General features: G+C 41.2%; 3 protein-coding genes across 9 annotated transcripts in view; 1 reads left to right on the top strand and 2 right to left on the bottom strand.

The window, feature by feature from the left end:
- Nucleotides 1-3304, top strand: part of clcn3 (chloride channel 3) — a 43111-nt gene extending 39807 nt beyond the window's left edge. For 6 of the 7 annotated variants that reach the window (XM_058395679.1, XM_058395674.1, XM_058395675.1 and 3 more), the window contains one exon: nt 1043-3304. In XM_058395679.1, coding sequence (XP_058251662.1) covers nt 1043-1133 — 91 coding nt within the window. In that variant the 3' untranslated portion in view covers nt 1134-3304. The remainder of the gene's footprint in view (nt 1-1042) is intronic. The other variant, XM_058395677.1, reaches the window with a different exon arrangement.
- A 3452-nt stretch (nt 3305-6756) lies between these two features.
- On the bottom strand, nt 6757-13364 carry mfap3l (microfibril associated protein 3 like). Its single transcript, XM_058395681.1, has 3 exons — nt 13214-13364; nt 12117-12505; nt 6757-8532 (listed from the first exon to the last, which is right to left on the bottom strand). The coding sequence occupies exons 2-3, from the start codon at nt 12379-12381 to the stop codon at nt 7631-7633; spliced, it is 1167 nt and encodes a 388-aa protein (XP_058251664.1). The 5' UTR covers nt 12382-12505; nt 13214-13364; the 3' UTR covers nt 6757-7630.
- A 1242-nt stretch (nt 13365-14606) lies between these two features.
- The window catches only part of aadat (aminoadipate aminotransferase), a 12425-nt gene continuing 440 nt past the window's right edge, over nt 14607-26591 (bottom strand). The window contains exons 2-14 of the mRNA XM_058394864.1: nt 26480-26551; nt 25866-26034; nt 24922-25054; nt 24763-24837; nt 24472-24681; nt 22112-22177; nt 21855-21937; nt 19214-19310; nt 18383-18444; nt 18046-18110; nt 17062-17168; nt 16409-16510; nt 14607-16093 (exon numbers count right to left, since the gene is read on the bottom strand). Coding sequence (XP_058250847.1) covers nt 16052-16093; nt 16409-16510; nt 17062-17168; nt 18046-18110; nt 18383-18444; nt 19214-19310; nt 21855-21937; nt 22112-22177; nt 24472-24681; nt 24763-24837; nt 24922-25054; nt 25866-26034; nt 26480-26546 — 1278 coding nt within the window. The 5' untranslated portion in view covers nt 26547-26551 and the 3' untranslated portion in view covers nt 14607-16051. The remainder of the gene's footprint in view (nt 16094-16408; nt 16511-17061; nt 17169-18045; nt 18111-18382; nt 18445-19213; nt 19311-21854; nt 21938-22111; nt 22178-24471; nt 24682-24762; nt 24838-24921; nt 25055-25865; nt 26035-26479; nt 26552-26591) is intronic.

Below are 26591 nucleotides of genomic sequence, written 5' to 3'. Positions count from 1 at the left end.
TTTTGGACAGCAGTGTAGTATAAATATTAATAATAATTCTTAATATTATACAGGCTGGCTACTAGTTTATAGCTAGTTGTACTAGCTTAGGTGTGTTGCTATGGCTACAGTGTATTGGTCATGTGAACTGCTTTCCCCATCATCCAGCCGGTGAAATATTCTCTTGTTAAAAGCGTCTGGTATCCAAGCAGCCTGGCCGGAGCACACAGAGTACAGTGAGTGGTGTGTGTTTGTGCGGCAGCAGCATGCAGTGACTGAGCATCGTCTTCCTCTCAGAGCTGAATGCGTGATTTCCAGCTGAACGTCGCGTTCAGGAATGTGGCCAAAACAGTGGGAGTCACTCTGGATTCAGACTCTTCAGAAATGATTCTGTTCCGCTTTAGTTTCTCGCTCTCTTCCCTCCTCTACACCTCCACACGGACAGCTGTGGAACCCGAGTCTGTTTCATGATGCAATTCAAGAGCACATTTTATTTCCTTTGATAATGAAATCTCAATCTCCGCATGTATTCGATTGCATTCACGCTTAATTGCCTTCAATAGCAAACACCACTAACGGATTCATATGTGCTTTTGAATTCAGATGAAGACGCTGACCAGTGTTGTGTGTGTGTGTGTGTGTGTGTGAGTTTCTTGAGGCTGAAATCAGGGATGAGTGATGGTGTGTTCAGTGTGCACTCTGTCCCTCGTGTTTCATTTCACCTCTCTGATTCTCTCTAGGTGCTGCAGGTCACTGATCATCACTTTAACGTCTTCCTCTCTGCCTGCCTGCTTGTGTGTATGTGTGTGTGTGAGTGAGTGTGTGTGTGTCTTCACACACAGACCCGGGCTTCTTTTTGTTGGCACTCTTCCCCCACCACCAGTGTGATTGGCTGGAAAAATCCTGATGGAGATTGAATTAACATGATTTATTTCATTTCTTTTGCCTGCCAACAAAAAGAGCCGCACTTTGGTAGTTCCACACTTGCTGATTCTTATCTATACTTCATTCCTGATGGTTCTTTTTCCTTCTCTCTTCTCTTTATCTCTCTCCTTCTACACAGGCGTCTCCTTGGTATTATTACAAAAAAAGATATCCTCCGTCATATGGCCCAGATGGCAAACCAAGATCCCGAGTCCATAATGTTCAACTAGTGCCCTCAAACACCAGACACGAGGAAGAGGAGAGTGAAGAGGAGGTCCGATTACTGGACCACATGTCCCACTGACCTGTTTGTGAAACCCCCCACCACCCCCCAACCCCCTGTCCCGCATGGCTCCTAACTGGGGACCGGCTGCACTGGTAGAGTCTTCCGGCTCTCCATCCAGGCTTTCAGGAAGAAGAAGAAGGTTCCTGAAAATGGCTTGAAAGATGATCCAGAGCTTCAGCCACTGATGATAAATGCACTAACGCTAACGTACTCACACATGGGCATGCACTGATCTGGCTCAGGCACCTTCGCTCGGTCTCACCTGGTAAGACCTCAGTGGGGTGAAAGGTCACGATGAGCCACACAAGTGCGAGGAGGGACCTTGATGATAAAACTCTGCTCACGTACCGCTGTGACTCCTGCCACCTGAACCGCCCTGCCGTGTTCCCACTAAAGACTCCGCAATCGTTGTTTACCTGTAACACATGAGCTTGAGAGGAGGAGTGTGTGTGTGAGTGTGTGTGTGCGAGAGAGAAAATGTAAAGTTCCCCTACATTCCAGTCAGGATGTCACTCTGTCTTATGCTTGTTCCGTCAAGACAAAAGTGTGTGTGTGTGTGAATGATGAAACTGTGATCCATCAAGTATTTATCATTGTGAGATGATCAAATGTACAAAAAAAAGAAGTTTGAATCCACCATGTGCAAAGCTGCCTAAAGTGATTTTCTCTTTTTTTTTTTTTTTCCATTTCCAACACTACAGACTGTCACAGAAATAAGGGCACCAGCCCTGTTACATTTTCCTGACATGTCTAGCAAACTTTTTCTTTTTGACACTTGTGTTATTTTCTTTTTATTTCCTCAGGACATGTATTGCTATAAAAGCTCCATGTATTATTAATTGTATAATATACCAAGTACTTCCTCTCTGAGTTGTAGTAAGAAATGTGATTACCTTCATCCATGCTGCACTTGTTTTTGAAAATCCTCGTGGATGGCTCGTGGTGCCATCATCATCATCCGTCACTTTCAGGCGGGTGTGTAAACCGGAGCTGGCTTTAATGATTCATCTCACCGCATGCTTCCTCTTATTGATATTTTGCAGCTTGATAAACGACCCTGCGTTACACTGAATAAAATCACGGCCCAGTTTACCTTTAATCGGATCATGGGAGTATTTAATACTGGAAGTCTTAAATGTGAAATGTGATAGTGGATCTTTTTCTGGACAGAGCTGCTAGTCAGGATCGTCTGAGAAAACGATCCAGCGACTCGATCATTGACGATGTGAGGAAGACCTCTTCATGCAAAATCTGGCTTCTTGAGAATGAAAATTAAACAAAAGCTAAAACATAACTTGATTTATTTTTTTGGTCCCTATATATATATATATATATTGCTTTGATGTTGTGAATACTGGTGTAGTTGGTTAGTGAAACAGCTGGTGGTGATGCACACAATATCTCTGGTGTGATCTCAGCTTTCTGCCCATCCCTGAGGATTAACTGGAACTTTACTCAAGGAGAAGAATACCTAGTTGACCGGTGGATCTAAGAGCTGGATGATGAGGTCAGGACACAGCACAGCATGTGACTGCTGATTATTGTGTGTTTTCTTTTAGGCGCATTTGTCGATCTGAAAGCTTTCCGGTTCAGAGAATATTCTGGAGAAAACGAGTCCATATGTAAAGCCACAGTGTTGGTGGACTTCAGTGGTCTGGCAGGGTTTCACTGGGTTTCCATCTCGTCATGGTCTCTCTTCCTTCACTGCTGCTTCGTGTGTGTGAGATTTAATTCTGAATTAATCATTTTTAACATTTTTTTTTTTTGTTGCATTCACTCTGGAAAAGAAAAAAAAAAAAAAAAAAAAGTTGCATCCTCTGAAATACTACTGACGTCCCGGTATTGTTTTCTTGTCCTCGTCCTCTGCATTTTGAGCTGTTAGTCTCAGATCTCAGCTGCTCTGTGTTCGTCAGGTTATGAAGGAGAGAGAAAAAAAACAAACAAAACCTAAAATGACTGTCCTCATGATGTTCCTCTCATTTCTTTTCTTTTTTTTTTTTTTAATTTATATTAGCACTAGATTTGTACATTACTGTAAATTTTAAGTACAATTACATATGATTGATGGTTTGATTGTACATTTAAAAGGTGTAAAATTAAATTGTTTAAAATGAACTGTGTGCCTGGTAAGTCTTTGTGTGTGTGTGGCCTTTAGGACATAGTTTTGTAAAAATTTTGTACATTGTAAAATGTAGTCAGGGATTAAGGCTCAGGTTTGCAGCCAAAGCCACACCCCTTTCTGATAAGAGGCGGAGCTTTCGTCTGGACACATTAGAAACTATGGCTAGAAAACTGCAGAGTTCAAAGTTGTAGTCTCTCAGGTTTTCATCCAAAGCCATGCCCCTTTTGGGTAAGAGCTTTCTCCTGGACAGGTTAGAAACTATGGCTAAAAAAATTGCAGAGTCCAAAGCCACGCCCCTTTCTTATAAGAGGCAGAGCTTTCTGCTGGACAGGTTAGAAGCTATGACTAGAAAACTGCAGAGTCCAAAGCTGTAGTCTCTCAGGTTTTCAGACAAAGCCACACCCTTTTTGGGCAAGAGGTGGAGCTTTCTTCTGGACAGGTTAGAAGCTGTGGCTAAAAAATTGCATTGTCCTAAACTGTAGTCTCTCAGATTTTCATCCAAAGCCACACCGCTGATAAGAGGCGGAGCTTTCTGCTGGACAGGTTAGTAGAGAGCAGGGCTTAATACCGCTGCCTCCGTCTTTAAGACTGGATAAGATGATGAACGAATGATGTTTGTTTAATAATTTTTTAATATTTCAGGTTCTAGAGGAAACAGACTTGAGGTAAACATGAAGCTTCAGCTGCTACAGTAAAACTCTAACACTTTGTGTCACTTCAGATATCAGATGTTCAGTAAAAACAGAAAAGGCCACATCATTTCATAGCTGTTCACTTTGCCTGAACACATGCCGATACTGAGTGTGTGAATGTGTGTGTTCCTGGTGCTCTGTGATGGACTGGCCTTCCAGCCAGATCACCACGGTGGATCCGGAGCCTATCCTGGGATCGCTGTGGATGAGGTTGGAAAACATCCCGGATTTCAAAGAGAGTGTAAACAAGGGGAAACAATTCCCCTTTTCTGATATTTCAGAAAGGGAAAAGGGAAGTGTCTCAGTTACGACACAGTTCCTGTCTTTGACTCATTTATACACTCACCAAGCATAACATTATGACCACCTGCCTAATATTGTACTGGTCCCCTTTTGCCGCCAAAAGAGCCCTGACCCGTCCTGCACTGTGTATTCTGACACCAGAACCAGCATGAACTTCTTCAGCAATTTGATCAACAGTAGCTCATCTGTTGGATCAGATCACACGGACCAGCCTTCGCTCCCCATGAGCCTTGGCCACCCATGACCCTGTCTCTGGTTCACCACCGTCTCTGGTTCACCACTTTTGATAGATAGTGACCACTGCAGACCGGGAACACCCCACAAGAGCTGCAGTTTTGGAGATGCTCTAATCCAGTGGTCTAGCCATCACAATTTGGCCCTTAGTTGAACTCGCTCAAATCCTTACTCTTGTCCATTTTTCCTGCTTCAAACACAACTTTGAGGACAAAATGTTCACTTGCTGCCTAATATATCCCACCCACTAACAGGAGCCATGATGAGGAGATAATCAGTGTTATTCACTTCACCTCTCAGTGCTCATAATGTTATGCCTGATTGGTGTACTTTTAGCAGATGACTGACACACACTACACTTCTATGTTAATGATGTACTTTACTGGTCTGTTTGCCGGGAGATGCCTTATATCCACACGGTGCAGCTGCATGGTCTCGCCCGTGTAAAATTACTCATACGTTTACACACTGATGCCGTTTCTGGTTTCTTTGTTTCTTTAAGGTCACTGGATTTTGAAACAAAAAGGTGTCAGGTTTCGTGAAGACATTTGTTTTTGACATGACTGTTCATATTTCAAAAATCACAAAGTACTCACACACACACACACACACGAGGTCAAACACTAAAAAGTAAAGCAGGATTTCTACTTTCAGAAGACATCATTGCATGACTATCGTTTGTCCTCATAACCCAAATTTCTGTGTAATAAAGCAGGATAAAACACCGGCCTGTGTCCTTATTTCTATCTCCACTGCATCTGTTCATATTCAGTCCTGGGAGACCCCAGGGTTAGGGAGTTTGTCTTCATTAGAGAAGTCAAAACCTAACCAAACCTATTTACAGAGATGAAGTCGTGTACGCCGCAGCTGATTTTTCGCTTTACTCGCAAGTTACACGTTGGGTGTGTTTTATTTCTGTGTATTCTAATGACTTTGCAGAAAACGCCATGGTGTTATTATTAGCAAGAGGAAAACTACGCTTATGAATCATTTCAGTGATCATAGGGTGGCCTGTTTGACATGATTACGCGCACACACACACACACACACACACTATAATTATAACTGGATGTCATTTACTCCAGCTGTTTCATTTTACTTGCTCAGACAGTGGCTCAGCAGTGTGTAGTGGTGAAACTCCAGAGGAAGGAATTTTTTGAAGCCACACAATTTAGCACAAATGGTAGAAATATACATTTATGCAATAATATTTTCCCCCCATCTCACAATTAATCAGGACAAGGAGAAGATCAGGGAGCGAAAGAAGAAACAAAACAAAACAATATTCCAACCAACATATTATTAGGCAATGGTCAAGGCTCTGGGTCGTGGACTGGAAAGTTAGGGTTCACTGCCAAGCTGGGCCCTTGAGCAAGGCCCGCCACCCCGCTCCAGGGGCGCTGTATCATGGCTGACCCTGTGCTCTGACCCCAACCTCACTGTGCAGTAATGTATATATGACAAATAAAGACTACTTAATTATGTCTAAAAATAACAACTTTGTGTGTGTTTCCACCAAACAAGCCTCAGGAGAAGCTGAAGCAGTTTAGCATTCCCAACTAATGTATTCACGCTTCAACTGTATTTAACTGATTGCAGATACGATATTGTGCCTGTAGATGGCTCTCTCCGTTTATGGTATTGTGAAACAGCCAATTATTAAAACTCATACCAAGGTATTATTTACCGGTTTCTGAACCATTTTCAATGATCTCATTCTAACTCTTTCCTACATCAGCCTTTTGTTCAGAGGTCACTAAGGCAGGACACACACTGTGTGATCAAAAGTATGTAGACACCTGACTGTCACAACACAAAGTCTGAAGCACAGAATGATCTAGTGTGCCGCTATGCTGGAGCGCTATACTGGAACTAAGCTGTTGCAGCATGATGATGAGCTCCATGAAGACAGGTTGAAGTGGAAGAACTCCTGCACTGAACACCTTCGGGATGAACTGGAACACCGACTGAACCCCTTCACCTGACCTCAGGGTCTGATCTCATTAATAATGCTCTTGTAGCTGAACGATCACTAATCCCCACAGCCACGCTCTAATATCTAGAGCTTCCGAGAAGAGTGGAAGATATTATAACAGAAAGCAGTGGAGTGAGATGTGGTGTGATCGGTCAGATGTTCCTTTTGGCCTTATAGCAGACATCCCTAATTAAAATCATCATTGAAATAGCACTGATGACAAGGAGCACACACTCGGACCTGATGGTTTACACAGCAGGAGCGTTATATATTTTTATTTTTAGAAAAAACCTTTAAGAGCACCACTTGTCCCTCTCCCAGGTTTCTCAGTATTTCTTTTACAAGCAGGATTGAAATGTTTGAGGTCAGTTTGAAAAGTGAAAGATTTAAGGCTGCAAACGTTAGGTGCATTTCCAAACACGTTAAGGAAACATGCTGAAGAGGAATAAACAAAAGGATAAACATCTGAACTTAAGAGGGAAAGAAACAAATGCATTGAAAATTAACACCAAAGAAGCACAATTGAAACAAAAGAAAGATTTTTAACTAGTGACCTATTTAAACCTTAAACTATTTAGTAAAGTAAAAATCACTAATAAGTATCATATTAATTATAATAACAAATGTAAAGATGAATAATTCCCCTATAAATACAGGAAGAGAAGATTCTCTTCAGTGTCCCGTCCAGTGGATAACGTTTAGAGGCGTGTATTTCTCATGCATTAAACAGACTAAACCGACTCGTATCGAGTCACTCATCAGTGATGAAGAATACGTCACACCTGAAATGCTGAACATCAGACTCATCAATCAGCAGGTCATTAAGTGGTCAATCTACACGTCTATCCGAGAGCAGCGCTTTAGATCGATCTGACTCCAGGTCCAAGAGTAGCCCTGGTGTCTGCTAGAGAAAGAAATAAAACTCGACTGTGGTGATTCGTTCTCCCAAAAATACATTCAACATGAATCGTCACGGGAAAGCAGAACTCAAAGTCGTCTCAGTGTTCGCTCAGCCGTCTGAGCGTTTCATTCTGACTGAACGCCGAAATGTCAGCACATGTTGATGGTTTATTGGTGAAATGCATAGCAAGAGAATCATCCTATCTATAGGAATATTACACATGGCTTTCGTAGATGACTTGGCTAGTTGGAGACATCTCTTCTTCTTTCTCCGGCTCCTCTTCCACCTTTATCTGTTGTTCTTCAGGCTCCGTGTCCTCACTCGCCTGAGCTGAAGGAGTGGGAGCGGCGTCCGTGTCTGTGAGGGGCGGAGCCTCGACGCTGCTGCAGCCTGCTTCATTGAGTGGTGGGTGAACGGAGACCTGAATGGCGATGTGTTGAGGCTGCTCGTGCAGCGAAGCGTCGTCTGAATCCGCCGTAGGAGATCCGCTCCTCTCTCGGTCTCTGGCTCGGTCTCTAATCTGCAGGATGGTGAAAACGTTACTGACAGCACCACCAAGAGCTCGAGAAGTGCCTTCTTGACCTTCGGGCGCCTGCCGAACAAAGGTGTGCCTCATTTCCTCGACCCCCACCACTTCCAGGATCTCCTCCATGAAGGTGCGGCAGTTCATGATGAGCGGCGGGAGAGGGATGCTGCGTGCCAGCTCCTCAATGTAACGTGCAAACTCCATGGTCTTAAACTGCGTGACTTTGGCCAGCTCCAGCGTTTTAGCCGACGTGATGATGGGGATACGTTTTGCGATTTCGAATGCTTTCTGGAGCTTTTCTGCTCCCTCCGTGCGGAAAAACTCATTAATAGCCTTCTCGGTCTTCTTCAGGTGGCTGCTCATCATGCAGAGCCGAGTCACGTTCAGCACCATGATGATGGTGAAAGTCACCAGACACACGACCATATAGTACACGCCCATGTCTCCGTTAGTGAAGACCACACGCACTGTGACTGTACAGTTGGCCACGCCGTGACCGTTAGAAGCCATGCAGGTGTACTTGCCCCGGTCTGCGAAAGTGATGCTGGTGATGTTGAGGACTCCGTTCTCCAGAATCCACCATTTTCCCTCTGTGAGAGTCACAATGAGAGCACGAGGTTATCATAGGGTATTTTGTACTCTTGAAAAATAAATAAATCTTCATTAAAGGGGATTTGTCTTTAAAGTAGGCTTTTTTATTTAAAAGTAATCATTAGAGATTAAATCCCAATTTAAGAAAAAAAAAAGGTATGAGGGTATCATTGTGGCATCTGTCTCTTGTGAACCACACTGCTGTACTGTTACATGTACCGTGGTCCTGAGAAACAGCATTTTGTTCTGATGTAGGCTGAATGACGATAAAACCCCACATGACTTGTGGCACTATTTGTTATCTTTGGCCAGAAATCACACTGAATGTGTAAATGAGTCAGTACTGAGAAGTGAAGTTTCCTCACTGCATGTTTTAGCTGGTTTTTTCCCCCTTATACAGCAGCTCGTCTCTGTGGTTGAGATTTGCCAGGTAAGCAATAAACAGGGTCAAAACTCAAAAGTTTGACTGAAATTTAATCACAACTGCAAAGTCCAGAGCAGGTCCGGCTCCTGTGCTCTCTCTCTCTCTCTCTCTCTCTCTCTCTCTCTTTCTCACTCTCTGACCGGTCTGTGAGGCAGTACAGCAGGAGCCGGTTAACTCAGCTAGTTAAACTTTCTGCCTTCGGGTTAAATGTGGAGTGCGATGTCTCATACCAGCCGTAGCTGCATGATTTACACTGACTACATCACTACACTCACACAGAGATGTGGATAAAGGCTTAATATGTTAAATCTGAAGAATATCTTTGTGTCCACAGGACTAGCATTAAAGTAAAAATAATAAGTGATCACCACATCAGTGAGTGGTCCATCCTACATCCTATATAAAATATTCACCCTTTCTTGTCAGAGCAAGGGAAGTCTAATCAAGTTAAAGCCACAGGCGAGTTTAGAGGTATCTGGGATTACTGTGAAATACAGAAAGAGGTCAGTCGGCTATGTTGGTAGTGTATTATAAAATGCACTTCATTAGGCTGTAGGTTAACTTGCATTTTTCATGGAACACTCTGGAAAACACGGTCTCGCAGTATTCACAGGTTCACCTGCTACACCTCGTGCTACACAAACTCTTTTCTCACACTTTTCTATGGCGCTCGTATTAGCACCATAATATCAGGAGCAGCAGGTTTCTGAGAAGTGATGCATGTACAGCACTAAGGCTTATACATGATATATGATGATATAAATGGGGGATCTTAGTGGTTAAGGTGTTGGACTTCTGATCAGTAGGTTGTGAGTTTGAATCCCACCAAGCTGCCACTGCTGGGCCCCTGAGCAAGGCCCTTAACCCTCAAATGCTGGGTTGTACAAAATGATGATGTACATGTAAAGGCGTTCTTTATGAAACAGAAGATTTCTGTTTTAATAGAAACTATTGAAAGTGGAACATTTATCCAAAAATACAGATCCAAAGCCATTTTTTAACACTTGTGAGGCCTCTATCCAAAATAATCCCAGGTCTTTATAAAGCACAGCTTGTGCTTGCTCAGAGGTTTAGCGTGCTCTGAATGTATAATGCTTTCCCTTTATAGCACAGAGCAGCCAGTGCAGCGTCAGAACTGACGGCCGAGTCCATTTAGCCTGACCTGAAAACAAAAGCCTCAGCAAGTAGCTTTTCATTAATGCATTATGCACTTGTGCTGAAACGCAGCACTTTTAATCTTCGTCACCGAGCCCTCGACGTGGCGGAAAAGGTCTAAACTGCTGGATAACAAACACCAAACAACAAATAAAGCGTGTTAGAAAACCCGATAAACGTTGGAACAGTGTGATTTACAAGTACTCGATATTCAGCACTACACTGTAGGATTTAAATGTGGGAAAACCTCACTACACTGTTCCACTGTTTCTCCTCCAGGATCTTTTCTGTAACTTGCAGGTTCTGCATGACATGAGCACTGAGTGTTGTTTTATTACAGCAGGAGTGCCGTGTCAAATGCTGTGCTTAACTCTCTGAAGCAAGATCGTACATGTCCACGAACATTAACACCGTGGACTAACGTCAGTGCTATTCTGCATTCATTAAAGCGGTGTGGGTGTAAAGGGCTGGGCTGTGAGGTTCATTTCTTACTTGTTACCTTAATAGCTCTGTTTATACTCTGAGGACAAGCACGAGCATGTTGTTCTCTATGTTTACGGATAGTTTCACTTCTACAGTGATCCACAACTGACAGGAGACCGGGGTGCTTAAATAAAACTTAAACTTTATATTAATGTGTTCGTTATGATTTGTTACTATAGTAACAACTCATTCGAAGGAATCATCAGGAAAAAAAAAAAAACCCGCATTATTTACATGCAAACAGTGGAATATTTTACTCATATTTCACAGAAAACTTTACTCTTAGTCTTCTGGTGAATTATTGTGTAAGGAAGGATATGTTTGTTTAGCACTTAAGGAAGGAGTCTCCAGTGTGAAAGGTACAGTGTTTTCTGCCACAGGAAAGATCTTCAGATTGAAGACATTCTATCATGACAAGCCCTTTGTTGACAATCCACAATCCATGCAAGGGTTTTTTGGTCTGATTAACTTAAAATTGAAGAAAATTACTGGTGATTCGGAAGTAAATAAATGTAACTGTTGCCAAATTGCTGTGGTGTAAGAGCAATAAAACATTTCAGGATGTGCTGTTAAAGGAAAATAATTAACTTTACAGTGGTAAAGTCTGTAGCCTCCTGGTGGTCCAGCAGCAGGATCCCACTCTGTTATTGCTGCGGCTCGGGTTCGATTCCTGGCCAGAGCGATAACCCAGCCACTGAAGAGTTAACTCTCAGTGCTAGTCCCAAGCCCGGAAATAAATGGGAAGGAAAGGCATCCGGTGTAAAAAACCTGTGCCAAAATCGAAACATGCGGACTAATCTATCGCTGTGGCGACTCCAAACAGGGAGCAGGCGAAAGAACAACAGCAGCGATAAAGTCCGCATCACATTACTCTGTCTGTAGTGGATTATTTTCCTGTAGCAGCACACCCTCACTCCTTACACAATAAGAAATGTGTGGAGAAATATATGCATCCCTCCATTGTTTATACCAGGAAATTAATCCCAGCACACATTGGGGCGAAAGGTAGGGGTAACACCCTAGACAGGTCACCAGTCCATCACAACCACACTCCTGTGGGCAATTTAGAATCACCAATCAACCTAATGTACATGTTTTTGGATTTTGGGAGTACCCAGGGTAAACCTACGAAAGCAGGGAGAACATGCAAACTCCACACAGAACGGCCCTGCCTGTTCGAACCTGGGACCTTCATGCTGTGAGGCAACAGTGCTAACCACTAAACCACCGTGCTGCCCTGGAGAAATATATATATTATATATTTATATATATATAATATATATAATTTATATGATTTATATACTATATATATAATATATATATATAGTATATAAATCAGTTATTGGTGTTTACACTGAGCCTGCTCTTTTTCAAAACAATGTACTGCTTAGACACTCAAGTGAAATGACTCATGAAGATCGTGGCCATGTTCATTAGTGACACAATAAACAATCATTTTTTAGGATGTGGAAGTTACAATGAACCTCAGAAGCACACAAGTCCCCTGAGAAAACAACCTACCGCTTCCCTCCGTGTCCAGAAGGTGTCCATGGGAGTTGAACCACTGCACTTTAGGGAAAGGGTCTCCGGTGACGTTGCAGTCGATCAGGACGCAGTTCCCTTCGCGGGCGATGATCTGACTCGGTGTGGTGAGCATCACAGTCGTCTTTACCTCCTCCACTTCACCTGCTGTCTCTGTGCCGTTTACATCAGCCAGAGAAACCTCAGAGGCCCTTGCAGCGCCCAAGCTGAGGAAACACACTAAATAGATCAAAACAGATTCCATTTTCTTACAGAGATCACTCCACTCCAGTGCTCATGGCAAAGACACAGGCTATCTGCAGAAGGCTGAGTGGAGGATGAGGAGGAGGATGGGGCTGAAGAAGATGCTCAGATCCTCAGAAGCTCTTCTGGAAGAAGAAAAAAAAAACAGAAGAAAACATAGTGTTTTTGGTTTGTTTTAGAGCTTCAGCATAGCTCTTACATTTTTCACTATAAATCCAAACAGGTATTCAATTATACTTGCATGACACACAACTTACACAGACCCTGATACTGAGGGCTATAACGCTAGGTTAGCGATGCTAGCACGGCTAAGCTAGCTAACAGATAACTGAGCTCTTCACTTATATAACCAGCTCCAGTGTTTTTGCGAATATTTTCCACTTACAATTATTTTCACGTATCCAAAACTACCAGGAGCTTAAATACACAAAATAAATCAAAGAGATCCAGAGGTTAGCCTTGTAGCTCGTGCTAGTCAGCTGATATGAAGGGGGAAGAGAGAGAAATAACACAAAACAGGATTTTTCTCCAGCTCCGGGCTCAGGAACAAAAACCGCTAGATTCATAAACACCGGTGTTTACACAGCGACATTAGGGTGTGAAAATAAACATAAAGCTTCATATCATCGACTGATTTTAATACACTACAATGCGGACATGATTACGAGGTGCAAATAAGACATTTTTTAATCATTTAGACATGTTATAAAACCAAAATGTGTTAACGGGGTGAGTCTCCGCTTCGGCTATCGCTTCGGGCTTTAACCTTGTTGTTGCTTCAACGCGCTGTATTTAACCAGGCTAATTTCATTCTTTATCACTATTTTACTCACCGCACCGTCTGTGTTTTTAACAAGTCAGAAATTCCGCTTCGTGTCCATCTTTACATTTCTTTCTCTCTCTCTCTCTCTCTCTCTCTCTCTGCACGGTGGCACTCAACTAAGAGCTGTGTCTCAAACGCGCACTATCTAAACGAGTGCACTACATCGAACGTAGAAGCCATTCTTTTCGCCCCCTACGTAGTGCACTGATACTCGAAGCGCGGGGGCATTTAGAACACAGCCTCCTGTAATGGTGTAGTGACTGTGGTTCGGCATTCATTTCTTCACCTTTCATCCATTTTTATTCAGATTTTTTTTTATTCAGATATAGATAGATAGATAGATAGATAGATAGATAGATAGATAGATAGATAGATAGATAGATAGATAGATATAGATATAGATATACACACACACACACACACATATATATATATATATATATATATATATCTATATATATATATATATATATATATATATATATCTATATATATATATATAATATTGAACCATACCATATCTATACCAGAACTCACACCTCATGTCTGATTTAGAGAAATAAATAATTATGAGTAACATATGTGTATGTGTGTTATGAAGCACAGGGGAGCCTAACCCCATTCCTACACCTCTGACACCCTCTAGTTTTGTTCACACACCTTATAATCAGAAATAAATAAAGGCCATGATTAACTGGATCAAGTGTGTTACTACATCAGGGCTAGAACTAAAGCTGGTCTGTACTCATAGTGACTGCACAGTTCACGTTTCACGATATTATCATATTTTATTTGTGTGAAAAGGGGTCTCATTGGGAGACAAATGAGGATTTTAGCTGAAAAGAAATCTCAGAAGTATCTCATTGGATATTCCATACATAATAGATATGCATAGTTCACTCACTTACTCATACACACACACGAACACACACACTCATTCTCTCTCTCTCTCTCTCTCTCACACACACACACACTCATTCGAAAAGCTCTCAGCTTTTTACCAAATCTTTATCTTATGAAAATTATTCAGCATTCCGTTCTGCTTCACGCTATCTTGCGTCCCTCTAAGTCCATGTCACAGACTTGTGCTCATGACAGACAGCCCTTGTGCTGAAGGTTATATATAAATGGAAAGTTTTACGTGACCTATAAATCAGTAAGAACCTTCCAAGCTAGAGCAAGCAATTTGCAGGCTTTTAAAATGAAACACATCCCATAAAAGGAAAGATGTGAGATTACCCACAATAAGATAAAGATAGCGTGAAAGCTGACTGATTTCCTTCGATGTGAGGGAGTGAATGAGCTAAGCCTTTTGCTCTGGAGCTCTGAACACAATCCTTCACTGTTTCTCTCTCAGTCTCTCTCAACCACCCACCCACCCACCCACCCACAGCATGCACTCTGTAAAATCTCATGTTTACCACTGAAAAATGGGACAAGTCTTTCAGTGAGCTCTTCAGGAGAACACACAGAATTGAGAGATATTATAAAGTACGTTATTTTCTAGTAGAAGGTGCATTAGTGATTACACTGCATGTAGAAGCCACCTAATATTTGCCCTAGATTTGTTTTCTTGAACAGATTAAAGAGCAAAAGTCACACTTTACAATTCAGATTTGAGCTACAGTAAATGGAGATGTGGGAACTCCGTGGTAAGGTAGTGCATTACTGATCAGAAGGATGTAAGTTTGAATCCCAGGACCACCAAGATGCCACTGCTGGGCCCCTGAGCAAGGCCCTTAGCCCTCAATTGCTCATTTGTATAAATTAAATAAATGTAAGTTGCTGAGGATAAGGGTGTCTGCAAAATCCTGGAAATGTGTCCCAAATTGGCTTCAAACACTGACCAGGCATAACATTATGACCACCTGTCTAATATTGTGTTGGTCCCCCTTTTGCTGCCAAAACAGCCCTGACCCGTCCTGCACTGTGTATTCTGACACCTTTCTATCAGAACCAGCATTAACTTCTTCAGCAATCTGAGCAACAGACTGTTGGATCGGATCACACGGGCCAGCCTTCACTCCACATCAATGAGCCTTGACCAACACGTGACCCTGAAGCCGGTTCACCACAGGTTCACTTCCTCGGACCACTTCTGATAAATACTGACCACTGCAGACCGGGAACACCCCACAAGAGCTACAGTTTTGGAGATGCTCTGATCCAGTGGTCTAACCATCCCAATTTGGCCCTTGTCAAACTCGCTCAAATCCTTACGCTTGTCCATTTTTCCTGCTTCTAACACATCAACTTTGAGGATAAAATGTTCACATGCTGCCTAATATATCCCACCCACTAACAGGTGCCATGATGAGGAGATCATAAGTGGTCATAATGTTATGGCTGATCGGTGTATGTGGACCTCAGTGTGAACAGGCAAAACTGATTTTCCTTTCTTTACCTCTATTCTCTTGCACGCCCGGGTCAGTTAAGAGTAAACAAGAATTAGCAGTAAAGTGGAAGTGACGCGTTCGTGGTTAGTCTTTGTTTCTTCTCTAGAGCAGACAAGAGGTGAAAATTTGTAGAAGGTGAATTTATTACACCTCTGAACACCTGAACCACAAATGTTTTACAGAACATCATTCACATTTCTATATATTATCTATTCTATTAGAATCAGTTGAAAACCTAGAACAGATCATATGATATTTCAGTGTGTAAACAGGCTCCTTGCACTCTACAGTACTCCTGTGTTAATAATAATATGTTTCACTGGCCTCATTTTAACAGCATTTTAAGTCAATAACCTATAAATTATTAAATTAAACGGTAAAGGTAGGACAAAGTAGGGAGAAATGTATCCCTCAGAAGCAACAATGTTACAGTATAGTGTCTGTGTCCCTTCTCACAAAGCCTCCTTGATCAGTGCTGAGAGCCTCTTGAAAGCCTGTGGAAAGAAAATACAACTGAAGGTTAAAGTTGCCATGATGCTCTATACAGTTGGTAAAGAGAAGTGAAAAACAGGATATTAAATTCAACATACATGAGAGATCTAATCTGAATATGTATTCAGTAAACAAAAAGACTCATTCTAATATCTCTAATACATGTGCGCTATAATTTTTGGCACCCTAGTACTGAGATGGAAGACCGCAAAAAGGAAACTGAGATCATTACTGCATACACAACCGTTCATGGTTTGCGAGTGAGAGACAGACAGATGTAGGTGGTGTGTATTTATGGGTGAGACGGTGTGTTTCACCTCATCAATCTGCTGTGGTGTGGACAGAGAGAAGGCCACTCTCACGTAAGGACAGGGCTCTGAGCTGTGGATATTAAACACTCCTCCAGGCACCAGCAGCACCTAAAGAACCAAGTTAAAATTGTTGTTGCTTTGTTGCATTTGTTACACACTAAATGCAGAAAATTTGATTCAGAGATGGATTGTGTTTTCAAGTTTTAGTAAAATACACAACATCAAGTGACACAGGCGAGCTGAAAGACTCTTCTGTCACTGTGGATGGTTTGAAAATGTAGAAAACAGTAGCTGAGGGTCTGTGAATGCTGGAGAACATTGGAGAGCATTGTACTGTGTGCTGCTTTCTACATGGACCAACCTGTGTGTGTGTGTGTGTGTGTGTACGTGTGTGTGTGTGCGTGTGTTTGTGTGTGCGCGCGCATGTGTGCATGTGTGTGCGCGTGAGTTTGTGTGTGTGTGCATGTGTACATTAATATGCAGGATCATTGCCTGGATACATGATGAATACTTTCCACTCTTAAACACACACACACACACACGTTTATGGTTGCATTTGTTTGCACCAATACATATTGGCTTGTTAAAATTCAAACAGTGAGATTTCATGAAGGCATATTAAACTGTGTGTGTGTGTGTGTGTATGTGTATGTGGGCACCTCTTTCTCCAGTGCTTTTTCCATTATGAGCTTCTGTGTGTCTTTAATGCCCTTTAGTTTAATCCATAGGAACATGCCTGCTGCTGGTGCGTGCCACTCTGCTACATCTGTAGAAAATATATAGAACAATCACACACACACACACACACACACCACACAAAGGGTGAGTGAGAGAGATTACTTCTTTTGTTTATTTCTTTTATTTGAATTCATAACAAACCACTATTATGCTAGCAGTTTAAAGACGTACAGCATGTAAATACTAATAAACGGCTAATATGCTAATAAATACAGATTAAACTGATGCAGAAAACATGTACACTACCAGTCAAAGGTTTGGACACAGCTTTTAATTCAATGTTTTTTGTTTAGGGATTTATTTTCTACATTCTAGAACAATACTGGAGATTTCAAAACTATGAAATAACACACATGGACTTGAGTAATCCATATGTAATGACAACAAAAAACAGTCAGTTGTTATTTTAAGACACGAAGGTCAGGTGTTCTGGAATAGTTCTTGCAAGAACAGTATTGTCAAGTGCATTTGCAAAACCCATCAAGCACCATGATGAAACTGGCTCACATGAAGACCATCCCAGTAAAGCAAGACCAAAACTTACCTCTGCTGCAGAGGAGAAGTTCATTTAGAGTTACCAGCCTCAGAAATCACCAATTAACAGCACCTCAGATTAGAGCCGTTATGAAGGCTTTACAGAGCATCAGTAGCAGACATATCTTTATATCAACTGTTCAAACGACATATTGTGTATTTTGGCCGCCTTCAGCATTGTTTTACAATGTAGAAAGAAATAAACATCAGGAAATTCCATGGAATTAGAAGGTGTGTCCAAACTTTTGACTGGTAGTGTATAAATACAACTGCTGCATGATTTATTTACAATCTCATGTTCATCTCGAGTCAGAGACGTCATACTGAGAGGAAAGATGAGACGTTCTGTCTAACAGGAGACGGAAACACACCTTTGAGCCAATTGTCTGCTGAAGAGAGCATGGCGTTCCTCTGGGCTCTGTAAAACTCCACCACACTGAGAGACACAAAGACAATTACATCACAACATTGTCCTCAACATCTGTATTTTCCTCTGACCTTCTGCTGCTTTTATAGCATACATCACAGCATGGTGGTGCAGTCAGGTAACACAGTTAACACTGAACAGAAACAGAGATGGTCAGGAGAAGGGTTTGGCCCTGAATGTACAATGTGAACTGCCCCACCTGTATACAGAACCACTCCCTGACTGTGTGTGTGTGTGTGTCTGTTGATGGGTTAAACCAGTCCAGCTGCTTTCGTACTCACCTGTCTATATGCTTCAGGAAGCCTTCCTGTCCCCAAAAATGAAGGAGCTCAGACACCATGAGCTGTAGGAGGAGAGGAGAGGAAGAAAAAAAATATATACAAATTTATTAGAAAATTAGAATTAATTACATTTTTCAATGCTATTAATAAAATGATAAAATAATATAAAAATAGCCCATCTGTCCAAAACTCTACTCAACTGTAGGACTAATAAGCTGATAAAGTCCCATATCCTCAACTATGATTCACATTTATAAACTACATTGTACATGACATATGAATCAATATATAAACTATAATTTCAACATGCAGCTCTTATGCATGCTGCTGTGATGATCAGAGTTACATACACTACATTACTCACACTTCATTACTATAGCCTACTTGCTGGAGGAAATACTGAGGATATTAATATACTGTAATCTATACATGTCACCTGTACACACTTTAGTGTAACTGTAAAAGGTCCAGTGTGTAGTATAAAATCATGGCCTTGCTTATATTTCTCTCTGGGGCTTTATTATCTGTTAACTAGTTTAGCAGTCCTGTATTTTGTTAGCCAAACAGGAAGTGGTTTTGTGCACACTCAAGCCTGTTTATTGCACAAACAGGTTATGTAAAGCGTTTCACATTAACGTGTTATGAGCAGACGGGTGCCATTTTTGTGATCACAAACACTTTAGAGACCATACATGTGATTCTGCACTGCAGCACAATTCAGGTTATATCGCAAAAACTCTAAAGTCATACTACAGTCTCATCAACACAGACGCACAGAGAGAGAGAGGGAGAGAGAGAGAGAGAGAGAGAGAGAGAGAGAGATGATCTAACCTGTGTGAAGGTGCTGGTGTGCATGGTAGACGCTTGGATGTGAAGGACCACACGGTCCACTAACGGCTTCGGCCCTGTGACGAAACCTATTCTCAATCTGCAACACACACACACACACACACCCACACACCCACACACACACACACACACACTTCATGCTTTAATATCAGCTGTAGCTTTCCTGCACAATACAAGATATTAGTATGCTTGTTTGTTTAAGCTTTCATCCTGTATACAAGTTAGTAGAGATATAATATAATATAATATGATATATGATATGATATGATATGATATGATATAATATAATATAATATAATATAATATAATATAATATAATATAATATAATATAATATAATATAATATAATATAATATAATATAATATAAACATGTGATCATTAAGAAGCTGTGTTCCCGTTCTTTTCGAACCACCTGTTTCTGTCCAAATATAAACAGTGACATAGTGACAAGTTTAAACACACTGTTTAGTCAGGATTAGTCCCTGGCCTTGGCCCAGATGTTCATCAGCAGTACATCGAGTTGTACTCAAATACATAAATGCATGTAGCTCAAACATAAAAGTAAAAAATATGCTATAAAAAGTAATATGATGAAAATTTGATGAATTATAATGCACAATTCTCCCTCAATAGGTATTTTTTTTAAATACATTTCTTCATGAGGCAAGAGAGAAGTGTCCCAAAAGTCTCCATATAGAGGGGAAATTAACTTCTTTTTAGCAAGATGTCTAGTTAATATTATATATCTATTTTTCAGATAAGCCTTAAGAATGCCTTTGACTAAAGAAAAACGATTGAAATCCTTCCTGGATCAGGAAGCTGACAAAAGGCAACACTGACATGGTGCTGCAACATATACAGTATGTATGTCATTTATATACTGTATATATATATATACATTATACAGGCCATGTGTATAATGTGTTTATACATATTAATCATTTTATTTAAACAAAAATCAGGCTGCCAAACTAGACACGTCTCTTCACTGACTCAACAGATGTAATAGATCATTTTTTTGTTGATCTATGTGTGTGAGGGATCACCACAGCAGACCAACTGGTCTGCACAACAACTTGGCACAGGTTTTATGCCGGATGCCCTTCCTGACACAACCCTCCCATTTTTATCCAGGCTTGAGACCGGCAGTGCATCCAGTGGGTGGGGTTTGGGCATGGGCCCCCAGCCTTCTGCATGGTAGGCGAGAAACCCACCACTGAGCCACTGAGCCACCAGCACCCTTAATAGATCATTTTATAATTCCTTTAAATATCGTTTCTAGATTCTACTGTCGTTGTTGTACTTTAGTTGCTCCCTGATGGTGAATTATGCCCATCTTGACACAACCTTCGGACCGGCACTGAAAGTTATGCCTGGCTGGATTGGCTGGATTGGCTCCAGGAATCGAACCCGGATCTTGGAAGCGGAAGCATGGGATCCTACCGCTGAACCACCAGAAACCATTTCTAGACACTACAAAACATCCATTCATTTATCTTGTTTTCCATGACTAAACCCTTAACAAATTAGACATTCTTCTGGGATTTCCACAAACACCAGTTGCTAGAGTTTATACAGAGCGGTACAAAAACCCCAGGCACCTCTGCAGATGTTAAACATTATTAGACCTCTGCACCTAGTTAAAAGGCCAAATTTCTACAGCAGCTCAGATCATCACTGTTTACACAGCCTTGGTGAGCAGAAAACATCTTAGAATGCACGTCAATTGTCAATCCCTGAGGCAGGAAGAACATGGAGAACATGAAGAACAGGAAGAACATGAATCAGAGGCTAGAGGGGACACGGCCTCACCGAAAACCACACAGAGGGATGATTGCCAATCAATATTTTTTCTAATTTACTGTTCAGTACCTTTGTAGATGTTCAGGTCCTATTAAAGTGACTGGTGAAAATCCACATAGCACATTATTGTAAATACTGGACATCCTCCTCATATTATTGTACTGCAGCTGTGTGTGTGTGTGTGTCATAGCTGTTGATTAAAGGACAATGTATTCAGTTCCTCTACATCAGGCCAGACTCTCCCTTTCTCTCTCTCTCTTTCTCTCTCTCTTCCTTTCTCTCTCTCTTTCTCTCTCTCTCCCCCTTTCCCTCTGTCTCTCTCAAACACACATACACACACAACCACTCCCTCATCTCTTCTCTCATTCTGTCTCTTCCTTCCACTTGCACTATTCCCAGTGCGTCCAAACCCAGTGGAGCCACACGTAGGAAAAACACTTGTCTGCTCTGCACTAAGCCTCAAGCTTCACAATGCTGCTGTTTGTGTGTGTAATTTAATCAGGACGTGTCAGAATTCTGCCAGAATCTGGAGCTGCTGTTGTCTCTAACTCTTACACAAACACACAGGAGCAGAGTGGAGATAATACTCTTGGGTCTTTATTCCTCGGCTGCTTCATCTGAGTAACGCTGCTAAAGCCCGGAGTGGAGCTCTTCAATCTCGGTCTTCACTCTGTTGTTTAATTCATTAACTCTCTTCATGCAGCCTTGAGCTTAAATCTAATGTAGTGTAAGTCTCATCAAATCTCTGTTAGGAGAGTAAAGATCATTTCCAGACCTTGGAGTGTGTACAGTCACTCTTTCTTACACACACACACTTACCCTGATGACAGGATCTTGGAAAAGGAGTCAGTACGTATAACTCTCCCATCAACATCCATAGAGAGAAAGGAAGGAGCCCAGGGCTGAGGAAAAAAAGAAAAACACAACACACACTGACTCCTTCCGGCTCTTAAACACTGGCGATGGTCTTATCTGTTCAACACGAAAGGTTATCAGCTTGTGTAGATAAACACACTAATGTGTTAAAGTCTAACCGTATACAAATAGTTTAATCAGGCCAATAAATCAATCAGCACCTTTTCGAACTGTAGGAAGTAGTACGGGTCATCCTCGATGATAAGGAAATCATAATCCTGTGCTAGCTGTAGAAATGAAACACACACACACAGACAGATTATTAAGTTAAAGCCACAATTTCATCAGGTGAGAATATAAAATTACACAGAAATATAAAATGAGTAGCATGATCATTTACTTCTTGACCAATGCTGAGTTTTTTCTTCCTAAAAACTAGAACAAATGCCCTACATTTAATAAAAAATCTCTCTCTGGAGTGTTGCTGTTGTCCAGGGTATGTGTCCATGCACACAATAATCGCATCACTTCATAACAACACTACAGGAGAAAGCCTGGGTCTATAAAATCGGATAATCAGATTCTGGACCGTTCACACCAATAAAACCCCTGTAGGAGAAATGACTTTGTTGAAAATTTAACTACACAGCGCCTCTCTTAAGAACTGAGCTGCTTTATTGAGTAATATGTCAAAATAAAAGCTTGTGCATGCAGGTGATTTCTTTTGGTGATGAAAGAGTGACATGTTTAAGACATGCTTATTGAACTGAAACTGAAAAATCTCTTGAAATCAGATAACAATGTACAACACTGCCGTATGATGTTTACTCAATAACCTGATAATAATCAGCAAAATCATATGATGACAGGATCGGATTATCAGAGCTTATGTAAATATATTTAAAGCTTTATAATCACGCCCTTTTGTTGAATTTTTTTGGATTGTTATCGTGAATAGAATACTGAAATTCATCAGAAGTGCTGTATATATATGTATATATATATATATATATATATATATATATATATATATATATATATATATATATATATATATATATATATATATATATATATATATATATACGAAATTTCTGCTGTTAGGTAAGGTGATGCAGCCTCATGCAAACAGTTATTTCCCTGAAGTTGATTATTTTCCTATAACAGCACATCCTTCAGTGCTCTTTATCTCGGGCGCTGGTGGCTCTGGGTCGTTGACCGGAAGATCAGGGTTCAAACCCTAACACTGCCAATCTGCCAACGTTGGGCCCTTGAGCAAGGCCCCTAACCTAACCCACCCTGGGATCCAGGGGTGCTGTATCATGGCTGACCCTGCACTCTGACCCCAACCCCAAATCATGGGATATGCGAAAAAAGAATTTCACTGTGCAGTAATGTGACAAATAAAGACAACTTAACTAAACATTTCTAGTTACATATGATGTTGCTCCACTGGTCCCACCATCTCTCAGGGTAAAAGGTATGTAGTTTGGACACACCTTCTAATTCCATGGTCTTTCCTGATGTTTATTTCTTTCTACATTGTAAAACAATGCCGAAATACACAATAATGTCCTTTGAATAGTTGATATAAAGATATGTCTGCTACTGATGCTCTGTAAAGCCTTCATAACGGCTCTAATCTGAGGTGCTGTTAATTGGTGATTTCTGAGGCTGGTAACTCTAAATGAACTTCTCCTCTGCAGCAGAGGTAAGTTTTGGTCCTGCTTTACTGGGATGGTCTTCATGTGAGCCAGTTTCATCATGGTGCTTGATGGGTTTTGCAAATGCACTTGACAATACTGTTCTTGCAAGAACTATTCCAGAACACCTGACCTTCGTGTCTTAAAATAACAACGGACTGTTTTTTGTTGTCATTACATATGGATTACTCAAGTCCATGTGTGTTATTTCATAGTTTTGAAATCTCCAGTATTGTTCTAGAATGTAGAAAATAAATCCCTAAACAAAAAACATTGCATTAAAAGGTGTGTCCAAACTTTTGACTGTTAGTGTAGACTCTGCTGGCACCGAGGTGGTAGAATGAACTTCCCCTAGATGTCCGTACAGCCGAGTCACTGACCGTCTTCAAGCGACGGATAAACAACTCCGTCTTCCTGAAACACTTAAACTAGCTCTAATTTTCTCTGTTTGTTGTATGTTGTAAAAAAGACACAGTTTTTAGAGAGTATCCTTAGTCTGTGTCTTATTGAACCAGTGTTAATGTATTCATTGATAGAGACTTCAAAACACTCTTGTACGTAGCTCCGGATAAGAGCGTCTCCCAAACGCCAGAAATGTAAATGTAGATGTAAATGTTGTGGAACCTCCATGAAGCAAGCCAGCTCTTGTTATCACTTCCATAACAACATCGATATACATTCTTTCCTTCATTTTTTTAGTCTCTTGACGTTAAAAAGATCAAAGTAATGTAGTTTGCGATGTAGGTTAATATCATATCAGGTACAATATCTTATCTTATCTTATCCAAGCCTCTGTTAATGAGAGCAGATTTGAGCTTTCGACTGCTTAGCTATAATAAACACTATTATACTGCGTAGCTGTGGTGTTAAAGCACTACCTCATAGACTTTCTGTTTCCTCTCAGCAGTCATGGAGGCGCCTGTGGGATTTCCTCCATTAGGGATAGTGTAGAGGACCCGGGGGACGCCACTGCCGAGTTTCTGCGCATCTGCAGGATCCCATCTGGACAGAACGTCTTTCAGAGCCTCTGGGATCATTCCATACTGATCACTGGGAACGTTTATTATGTTGCATCCCAGAGGTTGGACCTGTGGGTGTGGATTAAAGGGTAAACGAGCTGCTCTGTGAGCTCTCTTTACAGACAAGTTCAACTGAGGGAAGAGGGTTACCGCTGCCAGAGTTCCTGAGTACGTGGGAGCATCGAGAAGGACGTTATCACCAGGACTGATGAGCATCTCAAAGACCTTTAATGAAGGATGTTAGAAATCAGACCAGAGTTAGAAGAGAGACAGCAGTGTGTGATCATGTAAATGAGACAGATCGAGTACTTTGCAGAGGCCCTCCTGACTGCCGGTGGTGACACACAGCTCCATCTGTCCTTTCTCTGGGCTGTAGGATGCTGTGGGAGGATTGTGCAGCTTCTTCTGCAGCTCCTTCATCCACGAGACCAGCTCTGGAATGCTGACAAGACAAATACACGCTCGATGTGAGCTTTTTCTCATTAACGCTATGTCCCAATCCATCCATTACCAGTGCTGGAATATTATTAGACTTTATAATATTCTCATAATCTGTGCAAAAAGATCTACATGTTCTCAGGTTTTGTTTTGTTGGCTTCATCTAAAGACAGATTTATCTGTCTTTAATTGAAAACGTAAAATTTTGCTTGATTTTTCTGACAAAATGTCAATCAATTTCCTGCAGTTGCTCTACATTATATTGTGCACTTTGGAGAAAAATGCTTCATCATTTCATCTGGCAGATGATTTCCCTTTTAGACAAGATGCAAAATAAAAACCCTTTAGGACCCGAGGGAGATCTTAACTCTCCTAAGAACCCATGAAGAGCCTTTTCATTTCACTAGAATGTGTCCTATGTGGTGAGACTATGTAAGTAACAGAATGCAGACTGGAATTCGGTGTAATTGTGCTTCGATGAAGATTCCTGTTTGAAGACCACTTCACTCTGGATGTTACATGGATCTGTTTTAGGTGTTTTACAGCTAAATATCCAGGGATAAAAGCTTAACTGTGAATATATTTAATTGATCAAAAATAATGATGCTGGCTGCTGGGATTTATTGCAATGAACACACAGTGTAGAGCTACTGCTAATGTTCGGTCTGTCTGTTGCTGTATAATGTTATAACCTCATTAACATTCGAGTACAATTAAATACGAAGCATTTTAAATGATTACACTTTAAGGAGATTTGACACTCCAGGTGTCTACTAGTGTGGTAAAGAGATGAAGTGATGATCAGGCAGATTTACCCAGGAGAGGCAGAATACTGTAAGGCCTTTTTCATCATGGTCTGGTCAAACAGGACAGCTTCTCCGTTCTTCATCTGAATGGTGGCAGAGAGGAAGGGGAAAGTGTTGGGGTTCGGCGCTCCACCGGCTAGAGAGATCAGGCTGGGGGGAGAGCGTTGCTGCAGCTCCGCTGGACAGATCAGAAACAGCAGTGAATGAAAGAGCAGAAAAGATTTTCTGTTCATTCCCTTTTAGTTTTCTTTCAGAGTGATACTTTAAAGGTGAATCTTTTTATTCTTTACTTGTAGAAATAAGCTGGAAGATATGTAGAATGTACTAAAAAACCCCTATGACCTTAGAAAATATGTAGTAAGTTGCTGAGCAACCCTGTTTTTGTTTGGATGCCCTTCATGTTAGTTATCTTATAGACGCTATACAGTCCACAGATCCTGGGGACGAAGCTTTATGAACATGGGCATTTAAATATTAAACTGTTAGACACCTTAGGGGTCTTAGGGGGCAATGACTTGCCTAATGCACCATTGAATAAAGATCTCTGAATGTTTACACTGGTTTATCATCTTCATCAATTCAGGTATCAGTCATGCGTGTATGTCAGACGGAGCGTGACTTACTCAAGATGCGGATAGGGGATGGCTTCCTTGCCATGCTCACAGCTGTCAAAAACCTTGAGTAGTTCATGATTCCTATAGGAAAAAACAGGATATAGGAGCAACAATGACTAAA

The sequence above is a fragment of the Hemibagrus wyckioides genome, linkage group LG07 (genome assembly GCF_019097595.1).
Source record: "Hemibagrus wyckioides isolate EC202008001 linkage group LG07, SWU_Hwy_1.0, whole genome shotgun sequence".
Classification (NCBI taxonomy): domain Eukaryota; kingdom Metazoa; phylum Chordata; class Actinopteri; order Siluriformes; family Bagridae; genus Hemibagrus; species Hemibagrus wyckioides.
This window is presented reverse-complemented; position numbering and strand designations above follow the sequence as displayed.

What these genes read in the sequence shown, in the direction of transcription:
- mfap3l (XM_058395681.1), bottom strand. Translation starts at nt 12,381, where the DNA reads ATGGAATCTGTTTTGATCTATTTAGTGTGTTTCCTCAGCTTGGGCGCT. An exon ending in TCTGGACACGGAGGGAAGCG is followed by an intron (nt 8,533 to 12,116) that starts GTAGGTTGTTTT and finishes TGACTCTCACAG; the next exon opens with AGGGAAAATGGTGGATTCTG.